We start from the raw sequence: 22,214 nt of genomic DNA on the forward strand, positions 1-22,214 counted from the left end.
GAAATGAAGGTCAATGTAAACCATTGAACACCATGCTGTGTAATCAGTAGAACGGGAAGCTCTACTGGTTAGGGGTTTATTTGGATTATTTTGCTTATTTCTTAAATCCATTGGAATCTTAACTACATCTTATTGTGTATTTAAAAGGAATACAATAATAATAATAATAATAATATAATGTCTCCTGATACCAAAGCATTTCCTTCAAGATGTCCTTCTTGAAGATGCACATGTGAAACCACTAATATGACACAGCCAAATCACCACACACACCATGCATCTCCCAGGACCAGAGCTGGTGACCTTCGCTTCATGACCTCCTACAGGTTATTATACACTGCTGTTTGAACAGGTTGGGGAGTGAGCTACGGTAAAGCCCTACAGGAAGTAGAAACAGAAAGTTGGTCTTACCCTCTAAGAGTGGACGTCTGGGAAAGATGAGGGCTGCGGAGCGATGACGTGCTGCTTTTGGCCCGTCCCTTTTTGAGTGACAGGTCCAGGACTCCATCTAGGTACAGGACACAAGGGTTAGCGCAGTACGTGTGCAATAGGGTTCATATTTTCCCAGTATTTTACAAAATGTTCCATCCCAAGAATAAATCCCTTTCTCCCGGTATTTCCCGTCAAAACCGGAAGGGTCTTTCAAAAGCATTATAAAGCATTGAAATATGCTTTGATCAGCATGAAAATTCAAACCTGATGCTACCTCAGCCTGATAAGCCAAATATGTCATATATTTTACGAGCCGTACATTAACGACATTTAATGAGCCCAAGAATGTAAATATGAAAGAGGTAGGCTAGGCCATCAATATATAGGGCTATACATACATACATATCAATCTAGAACAGGGTTATCTATTTTGGATGCAGTTTGAATAGAGTTTGAGAGAGAGAAAGACAGTGTTTGCACGTGCACTGATTTAAAACAACAATATTAGAGTGATAGTCTGTTTTAAAACTCTGCAGCTGCAATTAAAAAATACATCTTTACAATTAAAAAATACATCTTTACAATTAAAAAATACATCTTTACAAAAAACAAGGTGACCCTCGAAAGCCAGATGGAGATAAGTCTACGTGCATTGTGAACTGCGCTCCATACTGAGATGGACTGTCTGTCCCCACCCTGAGGGTTGGTTCATCATGCAGAGGACGTAGAGAAGCCAGATTAAGGCATTGCATATAATTTAACCGTTTCATTTCACGCCATGCTGTTCATATAAATTATTTATTTAATTTTAACAGTATCTGGCAGTTATTTATCCCGGGAAATGGGAGTGGTTTTGGGCGGTAAATTCCAGTAAATCTCAGTAACCAGGTTCCCATCATTCAACCCTAGTGTGCAGTACAGTAGTGTAGTGAATCTGCTGGTACCTTGTTCTGCAGGCTGTGGCGGCAACCTCTTGACAGTGAGGAAGAGGTTACTTTACATCAAATATATTACCAGTACAAGTGTGTCTGCTCGGTCAGTCTACTACCAGCACTGGTGCATATGCTGCTACCTTGTTCTACAGGCTGTGGCAGAGGCTTCTTGACAGTGAGGTCGAGAGGCAAGTCCTGGTCGGCCATCAGCAGCTTGGAGAGGACGGGGTTCTGGCTGGGCACGGAGGCGGTCGCAGTACCACCAGGGCTGGCAGCTGGGGGCACCGTGGGCAGCGAGGGGGGAGGAGGCAGGCTTTGGTCTGGGTGGGGACCAGGCCTGGGAGTGGAGCGGCTGTCCGGAGTAGAGGAACTGCTCTTTGAGGTATATTCTGCAGCAAACTGGCGGATCATCCTCTGCATTATCTCCAGAGCCACTACTGGAATGTGCGGGTCCGAGAAGCTGGGCACATCTGAGGGAGGGACAGGGAAAAATACCGTTACAAAGACATCTGTAGAGACGGTTGACCCTGAGCCCGTGAGCGAAAGCCATCTCAACCAAAGCAACAGTTTCTCAAATGTAACTAAGAACCATGTGTGTCCTGTTAGATATTCCTGTCGATACACAATCTTACAGAAATTGCTGTAACAAATATAGTTCTTCGTAAGTAAAGACCTACCTTCTTTGTAGAGGACTGCATTCAAAAATTCCTCAGCTTGTTTCTCAAGTCTGTTGATCTTGGTCTGGTCTTTGAGCAGCAGGGATTTAGCCCCACTCTCCAACCCCGGGTCGCTCAGGCCAACTAAGTGCTCCTTGGAGAAGAGAGAAACAGAAACACAGCTTATAACAGAAACAAATGGAATAGCGTCTTAGCAGCAGAAGTGACATGCTGTGGCGTATGGTAGACACGTACTTAAGCAATAAGGCACAAGGGGTGTGGTATATGGTGTTCTTATGCACGACAACGGAGTGTCTGGATATAGCCCTTACACGGAACCCAAACCGTCTCCGCGCGTGCGCTATCGTGCATACATTTATTTTGTCCCCCTACACCAAACGCGATCATGACACGCAGGTTAAAATAGAAAAACAAACTCTGAACCAACTATATTAATTTGGGGACAGGTCAAAAAGCATTAAACATGTATAGCAATTTAGCTAGTTACTTGCTAGCTAATTTGTCTTATTTAACTAGCTTGCTGTTGCTAGCTAATTTGTCCTGGGATATAAACATTGAGTTGTTATTTTACCTGAAATGCACAAGGTCCTCTACTCCGACAATTAATCCACACATAAAACAGCCAACCGAATCGTTTCTAGTCATCTCTCCTCCTTCCAGGCTTTTTCATCTTTGAACTTATATGGTGATTGGCATTTAAACTTTCATAGTATTACCACGACAACCGGCAAAACAGTCCATCTTTCAAATCACCCACGTGGGTATAACCAATGAGGAGATGGCACGTGGGTACCTGCTTCTATAAACCAATGAGGAGATGGGAGAGGCAGGACTTTCAGCGCGATCTGCATCAGAAATAGAAAGGAGTTCTATTTTAGCCCTTGGCGTCGCAGACGCTCGTTGGCGCGCGCGAGCAGTGTGGGTGCAATAATTGAATAACATGGATTTCTACATTTATTTTGCGACGCTTGCGCACGCAACGTGTCCGGTCTGGTCAGCATGTTAGCCATATACCACAAACCCCAAGGTGCCTTATTGCTATTATGAACTGGTTACCAACATAATTACAGCAGAGAAAATAAATGTTGTCATACCCGTGGTATACGGTCTGACATACCACAGCTGTCAGCGAATCAGCATTCAGGGCTCAAACAAACCAGTTTATAAAAATAGATAAATACCTTTGTTGCATAAATGACATGTGGCATATGACAAATGAATATAACATCTTAATGAATGTATTCTAAGAGCACTTGTCATCTTCATTATAAAGACCCCTACACAGAGCTCATACCAGTGGATATCTGGAAAGATTGAATAATTATATGGCAGATTTGTCACAGAGCAAGCTAAGGATGTGCTGTATGGGTTAGCAGAGTGCTTGTGGTAAATCGAAGATTCCCCTAACTACAGATCTAGGATCAGATTAAGGTTACCATAGGGGATAGGGGTAGGGTTGCAAAGGGTCGGGAAACTTTCCAGGAAATTTCAGGAATTTTGCTTAAATTCCAAAAAATAATAAAAAATATTTGAGCTGTTGATATTGATAAGTTAAATAAGTTATTGATAAGTTAACTTAAAGTTAGCTTATAACAGTTAACCTTTGTGGTATTGCAACCCTCTGCATGCAGTGCATTCTTCCATCACATGTGCAGTGCATTCTTCCATCACATGTGCAGTGCATTCTTCCATCACATGTGCAGTGCATTCTTCCATCACATGTGCAGTGCATTCTTCCATCACATGTGCAGTGCATTCTTCCATCACATGTGCAGTGCATTCTTCCATCACATGTGCAGTGCATTCTTCCATCACATGTGCAGTGCATTCTTCCATCACATGTACAGCTGATTCTCAAGATCTTGCACACTAATGAGATGCTATCGAGCCCACACTACTACACTGTCTGAGCCAAGGACTACATGCTTTATGGTAAGTTTTGATTACAATACTGGGTGGGGTGAATATATTTTTTATAACATACATGATTTTTCGTTAACTAGTAAAGAATAGACTACAGCAAATTGTGTTTAAATCATTTCTAACTTAGTTTTTGCTAGCATGTGGGTTTTAACTTGCTTGAGCCTGCTAACTGAGGAGTGTTAATTCACCTGTTTCCATACATGTTTCATTTCAAAAACACTTCTTACAAAGGAGTTGTTCAATCTAACTGCTTAACTATTTATCTGTACATGGAATTCTATTTGGTTTTTTTTTTACTCCTTTTTTTCTAGTCTTTACAGGAAAATGCCACGGGCACTATCTGATGTGTGGAGACATTTCACTGCAGCTAATGCAGAAGGAATAGATGTGTACATTTGCAAATACTGTGCCAAATCATGTGTGAAGAATGCAACAAAGATGCAGAATCATCTGGCCAAGTGCATAAAGTTCCCTCAGCGCTCACAACAAGCAACCTCTGACAAAAGTCACTCTACTTCTATTCACAATGAAAATGTTGAATCAGACAACTTATCAATATCAACAGCTCATGGTCCTCCTGAAATCAGAAGTTTTTTTGACTCAATGGAGGAACATAGTCAGAAATGCTGATGAATGTCTTGCTCGAGCTGTGTATGCAACTGGTTCACCTCTGATGCTCACAGGCAATGTGTATTGGAAGAGATTTCTGAATGTTCACCCAGCATACACCCCTCCAACCAGACATGCTTTATCTACTCATTTGCTGGATGCAGAGTTCAGAGTTCAAGTGAAGGTCAAGCAAATCAGAGAAAACAGAATATTGCAATCATCTGATGGGTGGTCGAACGGTCGTGGGCAAGGAATAATTAACTATATCATCTCCACCCCTCAACCAGTATTCTACAAGAACACAGACACACCGGTCTCTACATTGCAGATGAGCTGAAGGCAGTCAATGACCTTGGACCACAGAAGGTATTTGCACTGGTGACAGACAATGCTGCGAACATGAAGGCTGCTTGGTCTAAAGTGAGAGTCCTACCCTCACATCACACCCATTGGCTGTGCTGCTCATGCATTGAATCTGCTCCTCAAGAACATCATGGCACTGAAAACAATGGATACACTACAAGAGAGCCAAGGAAATGGTTAGGTATGTGAAGGGTCATCAAGTTATAGCAGCAATCTACCTCACCAAGCAAAGTGAGAAGAATAAGAGCACCACATTGAAGCTGCCCAGCAACAACCCTTGGGGTGGTTTTGTCATCATCGTTGACAGTCTCCTGGAGGGGAAGGCGTCTCTCCAAGAAATGGCCATATCACAGTCTGCCGATATGGACAGCCCCATCAAGAGGATCCTCCTGGATGATGTATTTTGGGAGAGAGTGGTAAGCAGCCTGAAACTCCTGAAACCTATAGCAGTAGCCATTGTACAGATTGAGGGAGACAATGCAATCCTGTCTGATGTTCAGACTCAGCTTGCAGATGTAAGAGAATAAATCCATACTGCCCTGCCCACTTCACTGTTGCGCCAAGCAGAGGAAACTGCAGTTCTGAAATGCATCAAAAAGCGAAGACTTGTGCCTGAAGCCCAAACACACTGCAACGTACATGTGGGACCCCAAGTACGCTGGCAAGAACATCCTGTTTGGTGCAGAGATCAACAAGGCCTATGGTGTCATCACTATCGTGTCTCGCGCCTTGGCCTGGATGAGGGCAAGGTTCTTGGCAGTCTGGCGAAGTACACTTCCAAGCAAGGGCTTTGGGATGGAGATGCAATATGGCAGTCGTGCCAACATATCTCATCAGCCACCTGGTGGAAGGGACTTTGTGGATCTGAGGCTCTTTCCCCTGTTGCCTCCATCATCCTCCAAATCCCACCAACATCAGCCACCTCAGAGCGCAACTGGTCCTTGTTTGGGAACACACCAAAGCACGCAACAGGCTGACCAGTACAAGGGTTGAAAAATGTGTGGCCATCCAGGCAAATTTGAGGCTTTTTGAGCCTGACAACAAGCCATCCTCAACAAGGTTGGGAAGTGACAGTGAAGATGAGACCTCAGAGTCTGACGTTCAAAGAGGTGGACATTGAGAAGGTCCAGGGAGAAGACATGGAAGCCTGAGAGGAAGACAACCAAAGCCTTAGTCTAGAAACTATAATTTTACAGATGTATGTTGAGAATGTTTTTGGGAGATGCGATGGATCATTGAATATTCCCTTTTGTTGTTGAGTGAAATCATCCCATGTGAAGAGTCAAGTCATTTAATTAAAGTTCAATTCTTAACTAAATTGTTTTTTGTATTATTTTTTTTTCGATTGGAAGGATTTAATCAATTTGCAATTAGGTCTACTTATGATAAGGTAAAAGTTATGTTTGTCTCCTCATGAAATGGTAAATATATCCAATGCAAAAAACATTACATTTAAATGATATTAATATTAATTTGCATACATTTCTGTTAATACCCATATATTCCCGTTAATTCCCACAGAAAGTTTCCACCTCTGAATATTCCCCAAAATGTGCAACTCTAATTGGGGGTAAATGCGCAGTGCCGTTAAACACATGATTTCCTCGTTTTTTTGTACAAATAAAACTCTGAAATTGTGAAAATGATGATATGCCCTTCGTGTGTAAGAGCTTTTTGACATCATGACACCACAATGTTATCTGATTATAATAGTCCAGACTGTTCCTCTAGGTAAGGATGGTCTCGAGCCCATCCCCTATCAGGGCTGTGCATGTAAATATCTTCACATTTGTTTCCTAACGCCCACACGATTAGACTGAGCATTACAAGGGCCAAAGGAGGCTCAGAGAAATAAATTATAAATCACTGTTTAATGAAAATATATTTATTAGACAGTGGTGATTACAAAAGACTGCATGGGGGCTTTATCCATTAGGGAGATAACAATATTTGACCCTGGCCTGTATCTGTTAGGGGCAATGTTTGTTGTTTTCCTAGATCAGCGGGTCCCAAACCTCCTCACTTAGGCCCCGATCCAGCATTGGGGAACATCCCGCGGGTCACATCTATTTCTATGGGCAGAAGCACTGTTCATGACAAATGCTTCACACACCTCTTGCTGCCATTTTCCTGCAATTCTACACATTTTGTCATGAGATGAAGATTTTTTTTTAATCATTTTAAAGCAAATTTTCATGGAATTCTATGGATTACGCCACATCTAATGTGTATGCGTGTGATATTTGAGTGATTGAAACATTAAAACTAAATGTATAGGCTAAAATAAACCTACCTAAAAAATGATAGGTGACATGGACTAGTTGACCCCGACACTTCTGACAAGTTATAAATAGCTCTAAGTTTTGCAATTACTGAGGAAAACTGATAATGCACTACCCAATTACAAAAAATGGCACCTTGTGCATTCTACTATTACAACTTTCAAGAGTTAGCTGAAAGCTGGACTGACTTCCCAAAACAGTTTGGGAACCACTGTCCTAGATCAGTACAGTAGACAGGTGGAATGGGAGGATGAGCAGTGTGTTCTTTTTATTTCTCTTCAAGTGCAGATGTGCTTTCATGGGCACCGCTCTGCTTCTCTATAGGCTAAGGTCCAGTTGATGGGTGAAGTTTGAGCAAACTCCCCTCCAATCCGCCTCCATTAGATTCTATACAGTCTGTATGGCCTTCAAATTCAAATCTGGCCTCAGTCAGTTCCATGTTTCAGAATACTAACAATTCATAAGTCTAGTTCCTCAAGCTCTGAAGCTTTCTCTTTCAGAATAAATGGAGGCTATAGCTACTTCCTCTAGGTCTCTTTCAGAATAACAACTATTCATACAGCCTAGCCCTAGTTGTTCCATATTCAGTTCTGAATGTGCTTTCTTTGTAGCCTACGGTCTTTGAAAATATTACCACTTCACAGCAGATAGGTACATGCACAACAGTTATGAGAGAGACTGTTGAACTATTCAATTTCCAATCATTCAATCAAAAACAAGGTGCTTCTAAAGGACAATGTTGCTGCTGCTTTTGTAGTGTGATAATACAGCAGGTATACTCATCTAGGGGTGGAACAGCAGAAGACAATAGAGCAAGAGAAAGACATGAAAAGAAAAGTTGTTACCTTGACTTTGTCTCGTTTTAAGCAGCAGAACAGGCAGTTCTCGTCAAATGACCAGTCTGTAACGCCTTCAGGCTCACTGCCTGTGGATCCACGAGAAGAGACATTTTAGAAAGGACAAGAGACGGTATAGTATGACAAAATACATCTAAGATGGTGGTGAAGAAGGAGCCAACAAAATAAAACCTCTAGAAATCTTGTCTACAGTGACACAGTCCCCTAGACTTAAGGATCACAGATGTCAGAGTCAACCACTTATTGTAGAAAGACAAAACATGAGTAGACATTGGTAAAAAAATAAAAAAGTATTTTCCAGTGAATGTGATTTCTAAAGTTATATGAAAAGTGTAGCCTATATTATGCACTACATTCACAACTGATTGTTTGGTTACTTACATGAATAGCTAAAGATTAGAGCAGGGTTTCCCTAACTCGGTTCTCAGGACCCAAAGGGGTGCATGTTTTGGTTATTGCCCTAGCACTACACAGCGGATTCACATAATCAACTAATCATCAAGCTTTGATCATTTGAAATCAGCTGTGCAGTGTCAAGGCAAAAAACTAAACATGCACCCCTTGGGGATTCATTTAAGAGTCATGGGGAGGTGAATTAGGACAACTAAACATGGATCCCTTGGGGATTCATTTAAGAGTCATGGGGAGGTGAATTAGGACAACTAAACATGGATCCCTTGGTGATTCATTTAAGAGTCATGGGGAGGTGAATTAGGACAACTAAACATGGATCCCTTGGTGATTCATTTAAGAGTCATGGGGAGGTGAATTAGGACAACTAAACATGGATCCCTTGGTGATTCATTTAAGAGTCATGGGGAGGTGAATTAGGACAACTAAACATGGATCCCTTGGTGATTCATTTAAGAGTCATGGGGAGGTGAATTAGGACAACTAAACAAGAACAGACAAGGAGTTCATCTCAGACCATCAACACAAAGAAAGTTACCAAATTGTGTCAGTGACCGCGAATTGGTGCCTGGTTTGTCAGTTGCCATGGAAATCCATTTGCTTTGAGTCCTACTAACCTTCAGCAAAGAGCATACCTTAATAATTGAACATAATAATATACCTAGTCAGAGGCGTTGGGCAGTTTCATATTGATTCACTGTTGAACTCGGTCTAGAGTGCCTATTAAATCATCTAAATGAAGAATGTCTGATGGAATAGGCTTTCATGGCCAGTTCATCATTAACCACTCTCCTAAGTTCATATTCTATAAGCAATGTGGTACACTAACATAAAATCCACTATATTTTTTTCCATGTCTTTTTTTAATTTTTATAAATGAACTCCAGTCTTCAAGTATAGTAATTAAGAATAGGTCCTAGTATTTCATTCATATTGTTAACATCATTGTCAGAAGAGCATGTTTGAGTTCTATGGTTTGTTGAGCACCAGAATGCATGCTGCAGTACAAGGAGGTTTTTGACTCTTAGACACAAAGGCTGCGTTTACACAAGCAGCCCAATTGTAATATTTTTTGCCAAAAGAGCTGATCTGACTGGTCAGAAGACCAATTAGTGGAATGAAAATCTGAATTGTGCTGCCGGTGTGATTATGACAAATTGAATGGAGCCCTGAGGGTTCTAGCTTTAGTTTCAGCTGAACGTGTTGTTATTGTAACCCCACTGACTTCCATCATTTTCTTGGTATCGATCCTATTGTTCTTTACCTTAAAACCAAAACAAATTGTATTGTAGTCCCGTTTAGTTGTTTACAGCTCTCAAAAAGAAGTTGTCACAACCCCAAATAATGCCTGAAAGAACCGTACAGGCTTTTACATCGGCTCCAAACTCCCACTTCATATGTAAGGGGGGCGGGGCTTGGCGAAGGGGAGGGGCCTACTGGAATACTAATCCCTGCACCTCGTGATATGTTCGACTCTGGAATTGTTAACAAAATCACCGCAGGCTTCAGTTCAGGAGTCTTGGAACAATGATTTGTGGTTATGAATGGGAGGGACATCATTTAGGTTTTAATTAGCGTAACTGATGTTGGTTTGTGTGTCAGTCAGTGCAACATACGGACTCACCTTTAAATAACGTTAGGTCCTCCACCAACCTCGACCCAAACAACCCTTCTAGAATGCTCTCAAAACCTGTAGAAACAGAACAATGCATCCATGAATAAACAGAACATTCCAGAAGTGTTGTGGAATTTGTATCCATTGGAGGCCCAAAAACATGTAGCCTACAGTTTCTCTGAAGATGTAAGCCTATGCATCCCGTTGCCTTCACTGGGAATGTACGTACATAGGCCCTCGTCTTCTGCCAAGTGGCACAATTGACCCTTTGCTAAGCCCCGCCCCATTGGTTACTGTCGCAACCACAGACAGTATTTTCCTGGGAAGCCCAATTCCCCATTCAACCACTGGCGAAATCCCCTCACAATGATCCCAAACTGTGTTTCTAATACACAATGAAATTAAAAACCAGACTACCCCTTGCTAATCAGGATACTTTTGGGCATGTTGTGGAGGACTGTCATTACAATTTCTTCACAGGAAGCTGGAGTAGCTAGCCTCTGAATGGCTCCGAATTCCCTGTCAGCGTGCAGTCAAACCAATATAACCACGTTGGAGCCAACTAGTGCTCTCAAATCATATCCTGATGTCGACAGCAAGTGTGAGTCATATTCATAACATTGTTAACTTAGTTTAACTAACATACATTTTGAGAAAACATTTTATATGGCTAGCTAGCATTAGAAACGTTTCGTGGTCAATGAGACAGCGCTAGCTAACCAGCTGAGCTAACAAAATGTAACAAAAGTATTATTTGGTTTTGAAGGGTCATTAAAAAAAATGTAGCTTTTCTCCAAAATGTCAATTACTGGGAATGTTTGACATTCTGACACCAATCCTTCCTATATAGGCATAGCTAACCTAATTCTCCACAACCACACGGACTTCCCATTTTATCTTGAAAACTGGCCTTCTTTAGACTAGTTGAGTATCTGGAGTATCAGCATTTGTGGGTTCCCTTACAGGCTCATGATGGCCAGAAACAAAGCACTTTCTTCTGAAACTCATCCGTCTATTCTTGTTCTGAGAAATGAAGACTATTCCATGCGAGAAATTGCCAAGAAACTGAAGATCTCGTACAACGCTGTGTACTACTCCCTTCACAGAACAGCGCAAACTGTCTCTAACCAGAATAGAAAGAGGAGTGGGAGGCCCCGGTGCACAACTGAGCAAGAGGACAAGTACATTAGTGTCTAGTTTGAGAAACAGACGCCTCACAAGTCCTCAACTGGCAGCTTCATTAAATAGTACCCGCAAAACACCAGTCTCAATGTCAACAGTGAAGAGGCGACTCCGGGATGCTGGCTTTCTAGGCAGAGTTGCAAAGAAAAAGCCATATCTCAGACTGGCCAACAAAAATAAAAGATTAAGATGGGCAAAAGAACAGACACTGGACAGAGGAACTCTGCCTAGAAGGCCAGCAGGACTTAGCCTAGCCATCACTTAAAACCCTGCCTCTTCACCGTTGATGTTGAGACTGGTGTTTTGCGAGTACTATTTAATGAAGCTGCCACACACACACGTGCGGTGACAAGTGTGTAATTTTGGGTAACGATTGTCATAACTGACATTTTTGGTGATTTTTTTTTTGAGCTTGTAATGAATCTTCAAAGAAATGTGCTATGACATACTTAGCCTAATGAATACAACACAGCTTTGGTCTCAAAAACAAATGGTTTTGAACGCTTGGAACTTTAGAAAATTAAGCTTTTCCTCCTGATCGTGCCATTCTCTTAGCCTACCCTCCTCGTGTAAATATTAAAAACATGTACTGGGTTAACTAAAAATGTACTGTTCAAGGTTATTATCCATAATTGTCGGTTTCACAATTATTGTGCCAGCCCTGACACAGACACTACTAGTAGGCTAGGCTATATACTGAACACAAGACCCTCTTCTCAACCGCCAAAGCCACAGCTGGAGTTTGTTCACTCGTCTCACTTGGCAGAGCACCATTCACTACAAAACATAATATGATAAGTATCCAAGCAGCCATGAAGAGGTCATTACATCCTAAACTACATGGTTAATCCCATTGATCCGGTAAAGAGGTCATTATATCCTAAACTACATGGATAATCCCACTGATCCGGTAAAGAGGTCATTATATCCTAAACTACATGGATAATCCCACTGATCCGGTAAAGAGGTCATTACATCCTAAACTACATGGTTAATCCCATTGATCTGGTAAAGAGGTCATTACATCCTAAACTACATGGTTAATCCCATTGATCTGGTAAAGAGGTCATTACATCCTAAACTACATGGTTAATCCCATTGATCCGGTAAAGAGGTCATTACATCCTAAACTACATGGTTAATCCCACTGATCCGGTAAAGAGGTCATTACATCCTAAACTACATGGTTAATCCCACTGATCCGGTAAAGAGGTCATTACATCCTAAACTACATGGTTAATCCCATTGATCCGGTAAAGAGGTCATTACATCCTAAACTACATGGTTAATCCCATTGATCCGGTAAAGAGGTCATTACATCCTAAACTACATGGTTAATCCCATTGATCCGGGTAAAGAGGTCATTAAATCCTAAACTACATGGTTAATCCCATTGATCCGGTAAAGAGGTCATTACATCCTAAACTACATGGTTAATCCCATTGATCCGGTAAAGAGGTCATTACATCCTAAACTACATGGTTAATCCCATTGATCCGGTAAAGAGGTCATTACATCCTAAACTACATGGTTAATCCCATTGATCCGGTAAAGAGGTCATTACATCCTAAACTACATGGTTAATCCCATTGATCCGGTAAAGAGGTCATTACATCCTAAACTACATGGTTAATCCCATTGATCCGGTAAAGAGGTCATTACATCCTAAACTACATGGTTAATCCCATTGATCCGGTAAAGAGGTCATTACATCCTAAACTACATGGTTAATCCCATTGATCCGGTAAAGAGGTCATTACATCCTAAACTACATGGTTAATCCCATTGATCCGGTAAAGAGGTCATTACATCCTAAACTACATGGTTAATCCCATTGATCCGGTAAAGAGGTCATTACATCCTAAACTACATGGTTAATCCCATTGATCCGGTAAAGAGGTCATTACATCCTAAACTACATGGTTAATCCCATTGATCCGGTAAAGAGGTCATTACATCCTAAACTACATGGTTAATCCCATTGATCCGGTAAAGAGGTCATTACATCCTAAACTACATGGTTAATCCCATTGATCCGGTAAAGAGGTCATTACATCCTAAACTACATGGTTAATCCCATTGATCCGGTAAAGAGGTCATTACATCCTAAACTACATGGTTAATCCCATTGATCCGGTAAAGAGGTCATTTCTTCCTAAACTACATGGTTAATCCCATTGATCCGGTAAAGAGGTCATTACATCCTAAACTACATGGTTAATCCCATTGATCCGGTAAAGAGGTCATTACATCCTAAACTACATGGTTAATCCCATTGATCCGGTAAAGAGGTCATTACATCCTAAACTACATGGTTAATCCCATTGATCCGGTAAAGAGGTCATTACATCCTAAACTACATGGTTAATCCCATTGATCCGGTAAAGAGGTCATTACATCCTAAACTACATGGTTAATCCCATTGATCCGGGTAAAGAGGTCATTACATCCTAAACTACATGGTTAATCCCATTGATCCGGGTAAAGAGGTCATTACATCCTAAACTACATGGTTAATCCCATTGATCCGGTAAAGAGGTCATTACATCCTAAACTACATGGTTAATCCCATTGATCCGGTAAAGAGGTCATTACATCCTAAACTACATGGTTAATCCCATTGATCCGGTAAAGAGGTCATTACATCCTAAACTACATGGTTAATCCCATTGATCCGGTAAAGAGGTCATTACATCCTAAACTACATGGTTAATCCCATTGATCCGGTAAAGAGGTCATTACATCCTAAACTACATGGTTAATCCCATTGATCCGGTAAAGAGGTCATTACATCCTAAACTACATGGTTAATCCCATTGATCCGGTAAAGAGGTCATTACATCCTAAACTACATGGTTAATCCCATTGATCCGGTAAAGAGGTCATTACATCCTAAACTACATGGTTAATCCCATTGATCCGGTAAAGAGGTCATTACATCCTAAACTACATGGTTAATCCCATTGATCCGGTAAAGAGGTCATTACATCCTAAACTACATGGTTAATCCCATTGATCCGGTAAAGAGGTCATTACATCCTAAACTACATGGTTAATCCCAATGATCCGGTAAAGAGGTCATTACATCCTAAACTACATGGTTAATCCCATTGATCCGGTAAAGAGGTCATTACATCCTAAACTACATGGTTAATCCCATTGATCCGGTAAAGAGGTCATTACATCCTAAACTACATGGTTAATCCCAATGATCCGGTAAAGAGGTCATTACATCCTAAACTACATGGTTAATCCCATTGATCCGGTAAAGAGGTCATTACATCCTAAACTACATGGTTAATCCCATTGATCCGGTAAAGAGGTCATTACATCCTAAACTACATGGTTAATCCCACTGATCCGGTAAAGAGGTCATTACATCCTAAACTACATGGTTAATCCCACTGATCCGGTAAAGAGGTCATTACATCCTAAACTACATGGTTAATCCCATTGATCCGGTAAAGAGGTCATTACATCCTAAACTACATGGTTAATCCCATTGATCCGGTAAAGAGGTCATTACATCCTAAACTACATGGTTAATCCCATTGATCCGGTAAAGAGGTCATTACATCCTAAACTACATGGTTAATCCCATTGATCCGGTAAAGAGGTCATTACATCCTAAACTACATGGTTAATCCCATTGATCCGGTAAAGAGGTCATTACATCCTAAACTACATGGTTAATCCCATTGATCCGGTAAAGAGGTCATTACATCCTAAACTACATGGTTAATCCCATTGATCCGGTAAAGAGGTCATTACATCCTAAACTACATGGTTAATCCCATTGATCCGGTAAAGAGGTCATTACATCCTAAACTACATGGTTAATCCCATTGATCCGGTAAAGAGGTCATTACATCCTAAACTACATGGTTAATCCCATTGATCCGGTAAAGAGGTCATTACATCCTAAACTACATGGTTAATCCCATTGATCCGGTAAAGAGGTCATTACATCCTAAACTACATGGTTAATCCCATTGATCCGGTAAAGAGGTCATTACATCCTAAACTACATGGTTAATCCCATTGATCCGGTAAAGAGGTCATTACATCCTAAACTACATGGTTAATCCCATTGATCCGGTAAAGAGGTCATTACATCCTAAACTACATGGTTAATCCCATTGATCCGGTAAAGAGGTCATTACATCCTAAACTACATGGTTAATCCCATTGATCCGGTAAAGAGGTCATTACATCCTAAACTACATGGTTAATCCCATTGATCCGGTAAAGAGGTCATTACATCCTAAACTACATGGTTAATCCCATTGATCCGGTAAAGAGGTCATTACATCCTAAACTACATGGTTAATCCCATTGATCCGGTAAAGAGGTCATTACATCCTAAACTACATGGTTAATCCCAATGATCCGGTAAAGAGGTCATTACATCCTAAACTACATGGTTAATCCCATTGATCCGGTAAAGAGGTCATTACATCCTAAACTACATGGTTAATCCCATTGATCCGGTAAAGAGGTCATTACATCCTAAACTACATGGTTAATCCCAATGATCCGGTAAAGAGGTCATTACATCCTAAACTACATGGTTAATCCCATTGATCCGGTAAAGAGGTCATTACATCCTAAACTACATGGTTAATCCCATTGATCCGGTAAAGAGGTCATTACATCCTAAACTACATGGTTAATCCCACTGATCCGGTAAAGAGGTCATTACATCCTAAACTACATGGTTAATCCCACTGATCCGGTAAAGAGGTCATTACATCCTAAACTACATGGTTAATCCCACTGATCCGGTAAAGAGGTCATTACATCCTAAACTACATGGTTAATCCCATTGATCCGGTAAAGAGGTCATTACATCCTAAACTACATGGTTAATCCCATTGATCCGGTAAAGAGGTCATTACATCCTAAACTACATGGTTAATCCCATTGATCCGGTAAAGAGGTCATTACATCCTAAACTACATGGTTAATCCCATTGATCCGGTAAAGAGGTCATTACATCCTAAACTACATGGTTAATCCCATTGATCCGGTAAAGAGGTCATTACATCCTAAACTACATGGTTAATCCCATTGATCCGGTAAAGAGGTCATTACATCCTAAACTACATGGTTAATCCCATTGATCCGGTAAAGAGGTCATTACATCCTAAACTACATGGTTAATCCCATTGATCCGGTAAAGAGGTCATTACATCCTAAACTACATGGTTAATCCCATTGATCCGGTAAAGAGGTCATTACATCCTAAACTACATGGTTAATCCCAATGATCCGGTAAAGAGGTCATTACATCCTAAACTACATGGTTAATCCCATTGATCCGGTAAAGAGGTCATTACATCCTAAACTACATGGTTAATCCCATTGATCCGGTAAAGAGGTCATTACATCCTAAACTACATGGTTAATCCCAATGATCCGGTAAAGAGGTCATTACATCCTAAACTACATGGTTAATCCCATTGATCCGGTAAAGAGGTCATTACATCCTAAACTACATGGTTAATCCCATTGATCCGGTAAAGAGGTCATTACATCCTAAACTACATGGTTAATCCCACTGATCCGGTAAAGAGGTCATTACATCCTAAACTACATGGTTAATCCCACTGATCCGGTAAAGAGGTCATTACATCCTAAACTACATGGTTAATCCCATTGATCCGGTAAAGAGGTCATTACATCCTAAACTACATGGTTAATCCCATTGATCCGGTAAAGAGGTCATTACATCCTAAACTACATGGTTAATCCCATTGATCCGGTAAAGAGGTCATTACATCCTAAACTACATGGTTAATCCCATTGATCCGGTAAAGAGGTCATTACATCCTAAACTACATGGTTAATCCCATTGATCCGGTAAAGAGGTCATTACATCCTAAACTACATGGTTAATCCCATTGATCCGGTAAAGAGGTCATTACATCCTAAACTACATGGTTAATCCCATTGATCCGGTAAAGAGGTCATTACATCCTAAACTACATGGTTAATCCCATTGATCCGGTAAAGAGGTCATTACATCCTAAACTACATGGTTAATCCCATTGATCCGGTAAAGAGGTCATTACATCCTAAACTACATGGTTAATCCCATTGATCCGGTAAAGAGGTCATTACATCCTAAACTACATGGTTAATCCCATTGATCCGGTAAAGAGGTCATTTCTTCCTAAACTACATGGTTAATCCCATTGATCCGGTAAAGAGGTCATTACATCCTAAACTACATGGTTAATCCCATTGATCCGGTAAAGAGGTCATTACATCCTAAACTACATGGTTAATCCCATTGATCCGGTAAAGAGGTCATTACATCCTAAACTACATGGTTAATCCCATTGATCCGGTAAAGAGGTCATTACATCCTAAACTACATGGTTAATCCCATTGATCCGGTAAAGAGGTCATTACATCCTAAACTACATGGTTAATCCCATTGATCCGGGTAAAGAGGTCATTACATCCTAAACTACATGGTTAATCCCATTGATCCGGGTAAAGAGGTCATTACATCCTAAACTACATGGTTAATCCCATTGATCCGGTAAAGAGGTCATTACATCCTAAACTACATGGTTAATCCCATTGATCCGGTAAAGAGGTCATTACATCCTAAACTACATGGTTAATCCCATTGATCCGGTAAAGAAGTCATTACATCCTAAACTACATGGTTAATCCCATTGATCCGGTAAAGAGGTCATTACATCCTAAACTACATGGTTAATCCCATTGATCCGGTAAAGAGGTCATTACATCCTAAACTACATGGTTAATCCCATTGATCCGGTAAAGAGGTCATTACATCCTAAACTACATGGTTAATCCCATTGATCCGGTAAAGAGGTCATTACATCCTAAACTACATGGTTAATCCCATTGATCCGGTAAAGAGGTCATTACATCCTAAACTACATGGTTAATCCCATTGATCCGGTAAAGAGGTCATTACATCCTAAACTACATGGTTAATCCCAATGATCCGGTAAAGAGGTCATTACATCCTAAACTACATGGTTAATCCCATTGATCCGGTAAAGAGGTCATTACATCCTAAACTACATGGTTAATCCCATTGATCCGGTAAAGAGGTCATTACATCCTAAACTACATGGTTAATCCCAATGATCCGGTAAAGAGGTCATTACATCCTAAACTACATGGTTAATCCCATTGATCCGGTAAAGAGGTCATTACATCCTAAACTACATGGTTAATCCCATTGATCCGGTAAAGAGGTCATTACATCCTAAACTACATGGTTAATCCCATTGATCCGGTAAAGAGGTCATTACATCCTAAACTACATGGTTAATCCCACTGATCCGGTAAAGAGGTCATTACATCCTAAACTACATGGTTAATCCCATTGATCTGGTAAAGAGGTCATTACATCCTAAACTACATGGTTAATCCCATTGATCCGGTAAAGAGGTCATTACATCCTAAACTACATGGTTAATCCCATTGATCCGGTAAAGAGGTCATTACATCCTAAACTACATGGTTAATCCCATTGATCCGGTAAAGAGGTCATTACATCCTAAACTACATGGTTAATCCCATTGATCCGGTAAAGAGGTCATTACATCCTAAACTACATGGTTAATCCCATTGATCCGGTAAAGAGGTCATTACATCCTAAACTACATGGTTAATCCCACTGATCCGGTAAAGAGGTCATTACATCCTAAACTACATGGTTAATCCCATTGATCTGGTAAAGAGGTCATTACATCCTAAACTACATGGTTAATCCCATTGATCCGGTAAAGAGGTCATTACATCCTAAACTACATGGTTAATCCCATTGATCCGGTAAAGAGGTCATTACATCCTAAACTACATGGTTAATCCCATTGATCCGGTAAAGAGGTCATTACATCCTAAACTACATGGTTAATCCCATTGATCCGGTAAAGAGGTCAGAGGCAACATCCCTCCCCTTGACAGTAGTTTGTCCCCAACCACACAACCACACAACCACACCATAGTTTCAAAACCCTTAAAACGCAGGATACCGTTGTTGTTTTGGTACAATGGAAAAATCAAGGACAGAGTAGCTACATAGGCTGTTGTAAGTCGTACAGTTTTAGTAGTCCACTCAACTAAAATCAAAATGTTGTCATTTGCTTATTTACATGGCCCAAGTCACACTTCCAAAACACTTTGCACAAGTTACTTTCCCAGAAAAAAACTGTCAGGACACAACTAACACAACATGTTGTTACTCGATTTTAAAATACACCTACTTAAAGTATCTACGAGCAGAACAAACCGACGATCCAAGTCAACAACCCAATTCTCTTCTTCAACCAGTAATCAGTGTCATTAGTTTAAAAACCCCTCATTCCAAGCCCTTCCTCCTCTAGAACATCATGTGCAAAAAGAAACTGGTAGCCTAAATAAAAAAAGAGAAGTGGTCAAATCTAGCCAAGCAATCCAGCTAGAGCAGAGTTCTTTGGTTTCTGGGTTAGTGAACAGGACTTAGCCTAGCCATCACTTAAAACCCTGCCTCGCTCCCATTGCCCCAATTACAACCCCCTCCTTCAGAACAAAACGTTTCATAAAGAAGTGGTCAAATACAGCTATAGCCCTTAGCTGAAGGCAGTACTGTAAAGTACTTAAGTAAAAATACTTTAAAGTACTACTTAAGTAGCTTTTTGGGGTATCTGTAGTTTATAATTGACAACTTTTACTTCACTCCATTCCCAAAGAAAAGAAATGTACTTTTTACTCCATACATTTTCCCTGACACCCAAAAGTACTCGTTACATTTTGAATGCTTAGCAGGACACGAAAATGGTCCGATTCACACAATTATCAAGAGAAAATCCCTGGTCAATCTGGCGGCTCACTAAACACAAATGCATTGTTTGTAAATTATGTCTGATTGTTGGAGTGTGCCTCTGGCGTTCCGTAAATACAAAAATACAAGAAAATGGCGCCAACTGGTTTGCTTAATATAAGGAATTTGAAATGATTTGTACTTTTACTTAAGTATATTTTAGCAATTAATATTCACTTTTGATACTTAAGATTTCAAACCAAATACTTTTACTCAAGTAGTATTTTACTGTGTGGCATTCACGTTTACTTGAGGCATTTTCTATTAAAAGGTATCTTTACTTTTTGTCAAGTATGACAATTGGGTGCTTTTTCCACCATTAGTTAAAAGGAGGGCAGAATGAGCCGTTTCTGAGTTAACATGACTTCCTCTGTAGCAGCTAGTTAACATGACTTCCTCTGTAGCAGCTAGTTAACATGACTTCCTCTGTAGCAGCTAGTTAACATGACTTCCTCTGTAGCAGCTAGTTAACATGACTTCCTCTGTAGCAGCTAGTTAACATGACTTCCTCTGTAGCAGCTAGTTAACATGACTTCCTCTGTAGCAGCTAGTTAACATGACTTCCTCTGTAGCAGCTAGTTAACATGACTTCCTCTGTAGCAGCTAGTTAACATGACTTCCTCTGTAGCAGCTAGTTAACATGACTTCCTCTGTAGCAGCTAGTTAACATGACTTCCTCTGTAGCAGCTAGTTAACATGACTTCCTCTGTAGCAGCTAGTTAACATGACTTCCTCTGTAGCAGCTAGTTAACATGACTTCCTCTGTAGCAGCTAGTTAACATGACTTCCTCTGTAGCAGCTAGTTAACATGACTTCCTCTGTAGCAGCTAGTTAACATGACTTCCTCTGTAGCAGCTAGTTAACATGACTTCCTCTGTAGCAGCTAGTTAACATGACTTCCTCTGTAGCAGCTAGTTAACATGACTTCCTCTGTAGCAGCTAGTTAACCCAACCATCCAATCCCATTTCAGGAACATTCCAGAGGCAGAGAGAGGGAGGGAGAGAAAATAGGTCATCCACTTTGGTTTGACAGATGAGGTATTAAATCAATCCGCTGTTCAGGAATTCATTTTAGGGCATTTAAACATGAGACAGTGATGCACTATTAAAAAGGTGCCACACACATTTGCCCGCCGGCGATGTGATTGGCTGAGGAATTTGCCTATTGACTTCTCCAGCGGAGCAACATCTGTTGTCAAACTGGAAAAGCTGTTCTGACTTTGTGGCTGTGTTCTCTAGTAGAAACTGCTCATTTCCTAGTTGCTAAAATTCTACACTGTTCACTCAATTTCAGTTTGTGAGAAAACAAGCAATGAATAGTGTAGGAAATCAGTGTCCCATCCAAATTATGTAAAATATATTTTGATATATATTTATTTATTTTCCACCACCGCAGTTTGAAGGTGGTGGAACAAAACTAAAGTTACTTTCAGTTTTGGTCCACCAGCTTCAAACAGCAGGTTTTGGTCCACCAGCTTCAAACAGCAGGTTTTGGTCCACCAGCTTCAAACAGCAGGTTTTGGTCCACCAGCTTCAAACAGCAGGTTTTGGTCCACCAGCTTCAAACAGCAGGTTTTGGTCCACCAGCTTCAAACAGCAGGTTTTGGTCCACCAGCTTCAAACAGCAGGTTTTGGTCCACCAGCTCCAAACAGCGGTTTTGGTTCACCAGCTTCAAACAGCAGATTTTGGTTCACCAGCTTCAAACAGCAGGTTTTGGTTCACCAGCTTCAAACAGCGGTTTTGGTCCACCAGCTCCAAACAGCGGTTTTGGTTCACCAGCTTCAAACAGCAGATTTTGGTTCACCAGCTTCAAACAGCAGGTTTTGGTCCACCAGCTTCAAACAGCGGTTTTGGTCCACCAGCTTCAAACAGCAGGTTTTGGTCCACCAGCTTCAAACAGCAGGTTTGGTCCACCAGCTTCAAACAGCGGTTTTGGTCCACCAGCTTCAAACAGCAGGTTTTGGTTCACCAGCTTCAAACAGCAGGTTTTGGTTCACCAGCTTCAAACAGCGGTTTTGGTTCACCAGTGCATGTTCTCACAAACTGAAATTGAGTGAACAGAGTAGAATTTTTGTA

The 22,214-nt window shown here is 40.7% G+C and overlaps 1 protein-coding gene across 1 annotated transcript in view; it reads right to left on the bottom strand.

Annotated features, from left to right (window-relative positions):
- The window catches only part of LOC139580294 (mucin-2-like), a 68,472-nt gene that overhangs the window by 28,930 nt on the left and 17,328 nt on the right, over positions 1-22,214 (bottom strand). Inside the window, exons 2-6 of the mRNA XM_071408836.1 lie at positions 10,111-10,176; positions 8,064-8,143; positions 2,042-2,174; positions 1,505-1,834; positions 412-508 (exon numbers count right to left, since the gene is read on the bottom strand). Of these exons, the coding sequence (XP_071264937.1) occupies positions 412-508; positions 1,505-1,834; positions 2,042-2,174; positions 8,064-8,143; positions 10,111-10,176 (706 nt within the window). The remainder of the gene's footprint in view (positions 1-411; positions 509-1,504; positions 1,835-2,041; positions 2,175-8,063; positions 8,144-10,110; positions 10,177-22,214) is intronic.

Source organism: Salvelinus alpinus, chromosome 7 (genome assembly GCF_045679555.1).
Source record: "Salvelinus alpinus chromosome 7, SLU_Salpinus.1, whole genome shotgun sequence".
NCBI classification, from domain to species: Eukaryota; Metazoa; Chordata; class Actinopteri; order Salmoniformes; family Salmonidae; genus Salvelinus; species Salvelinus alpinus.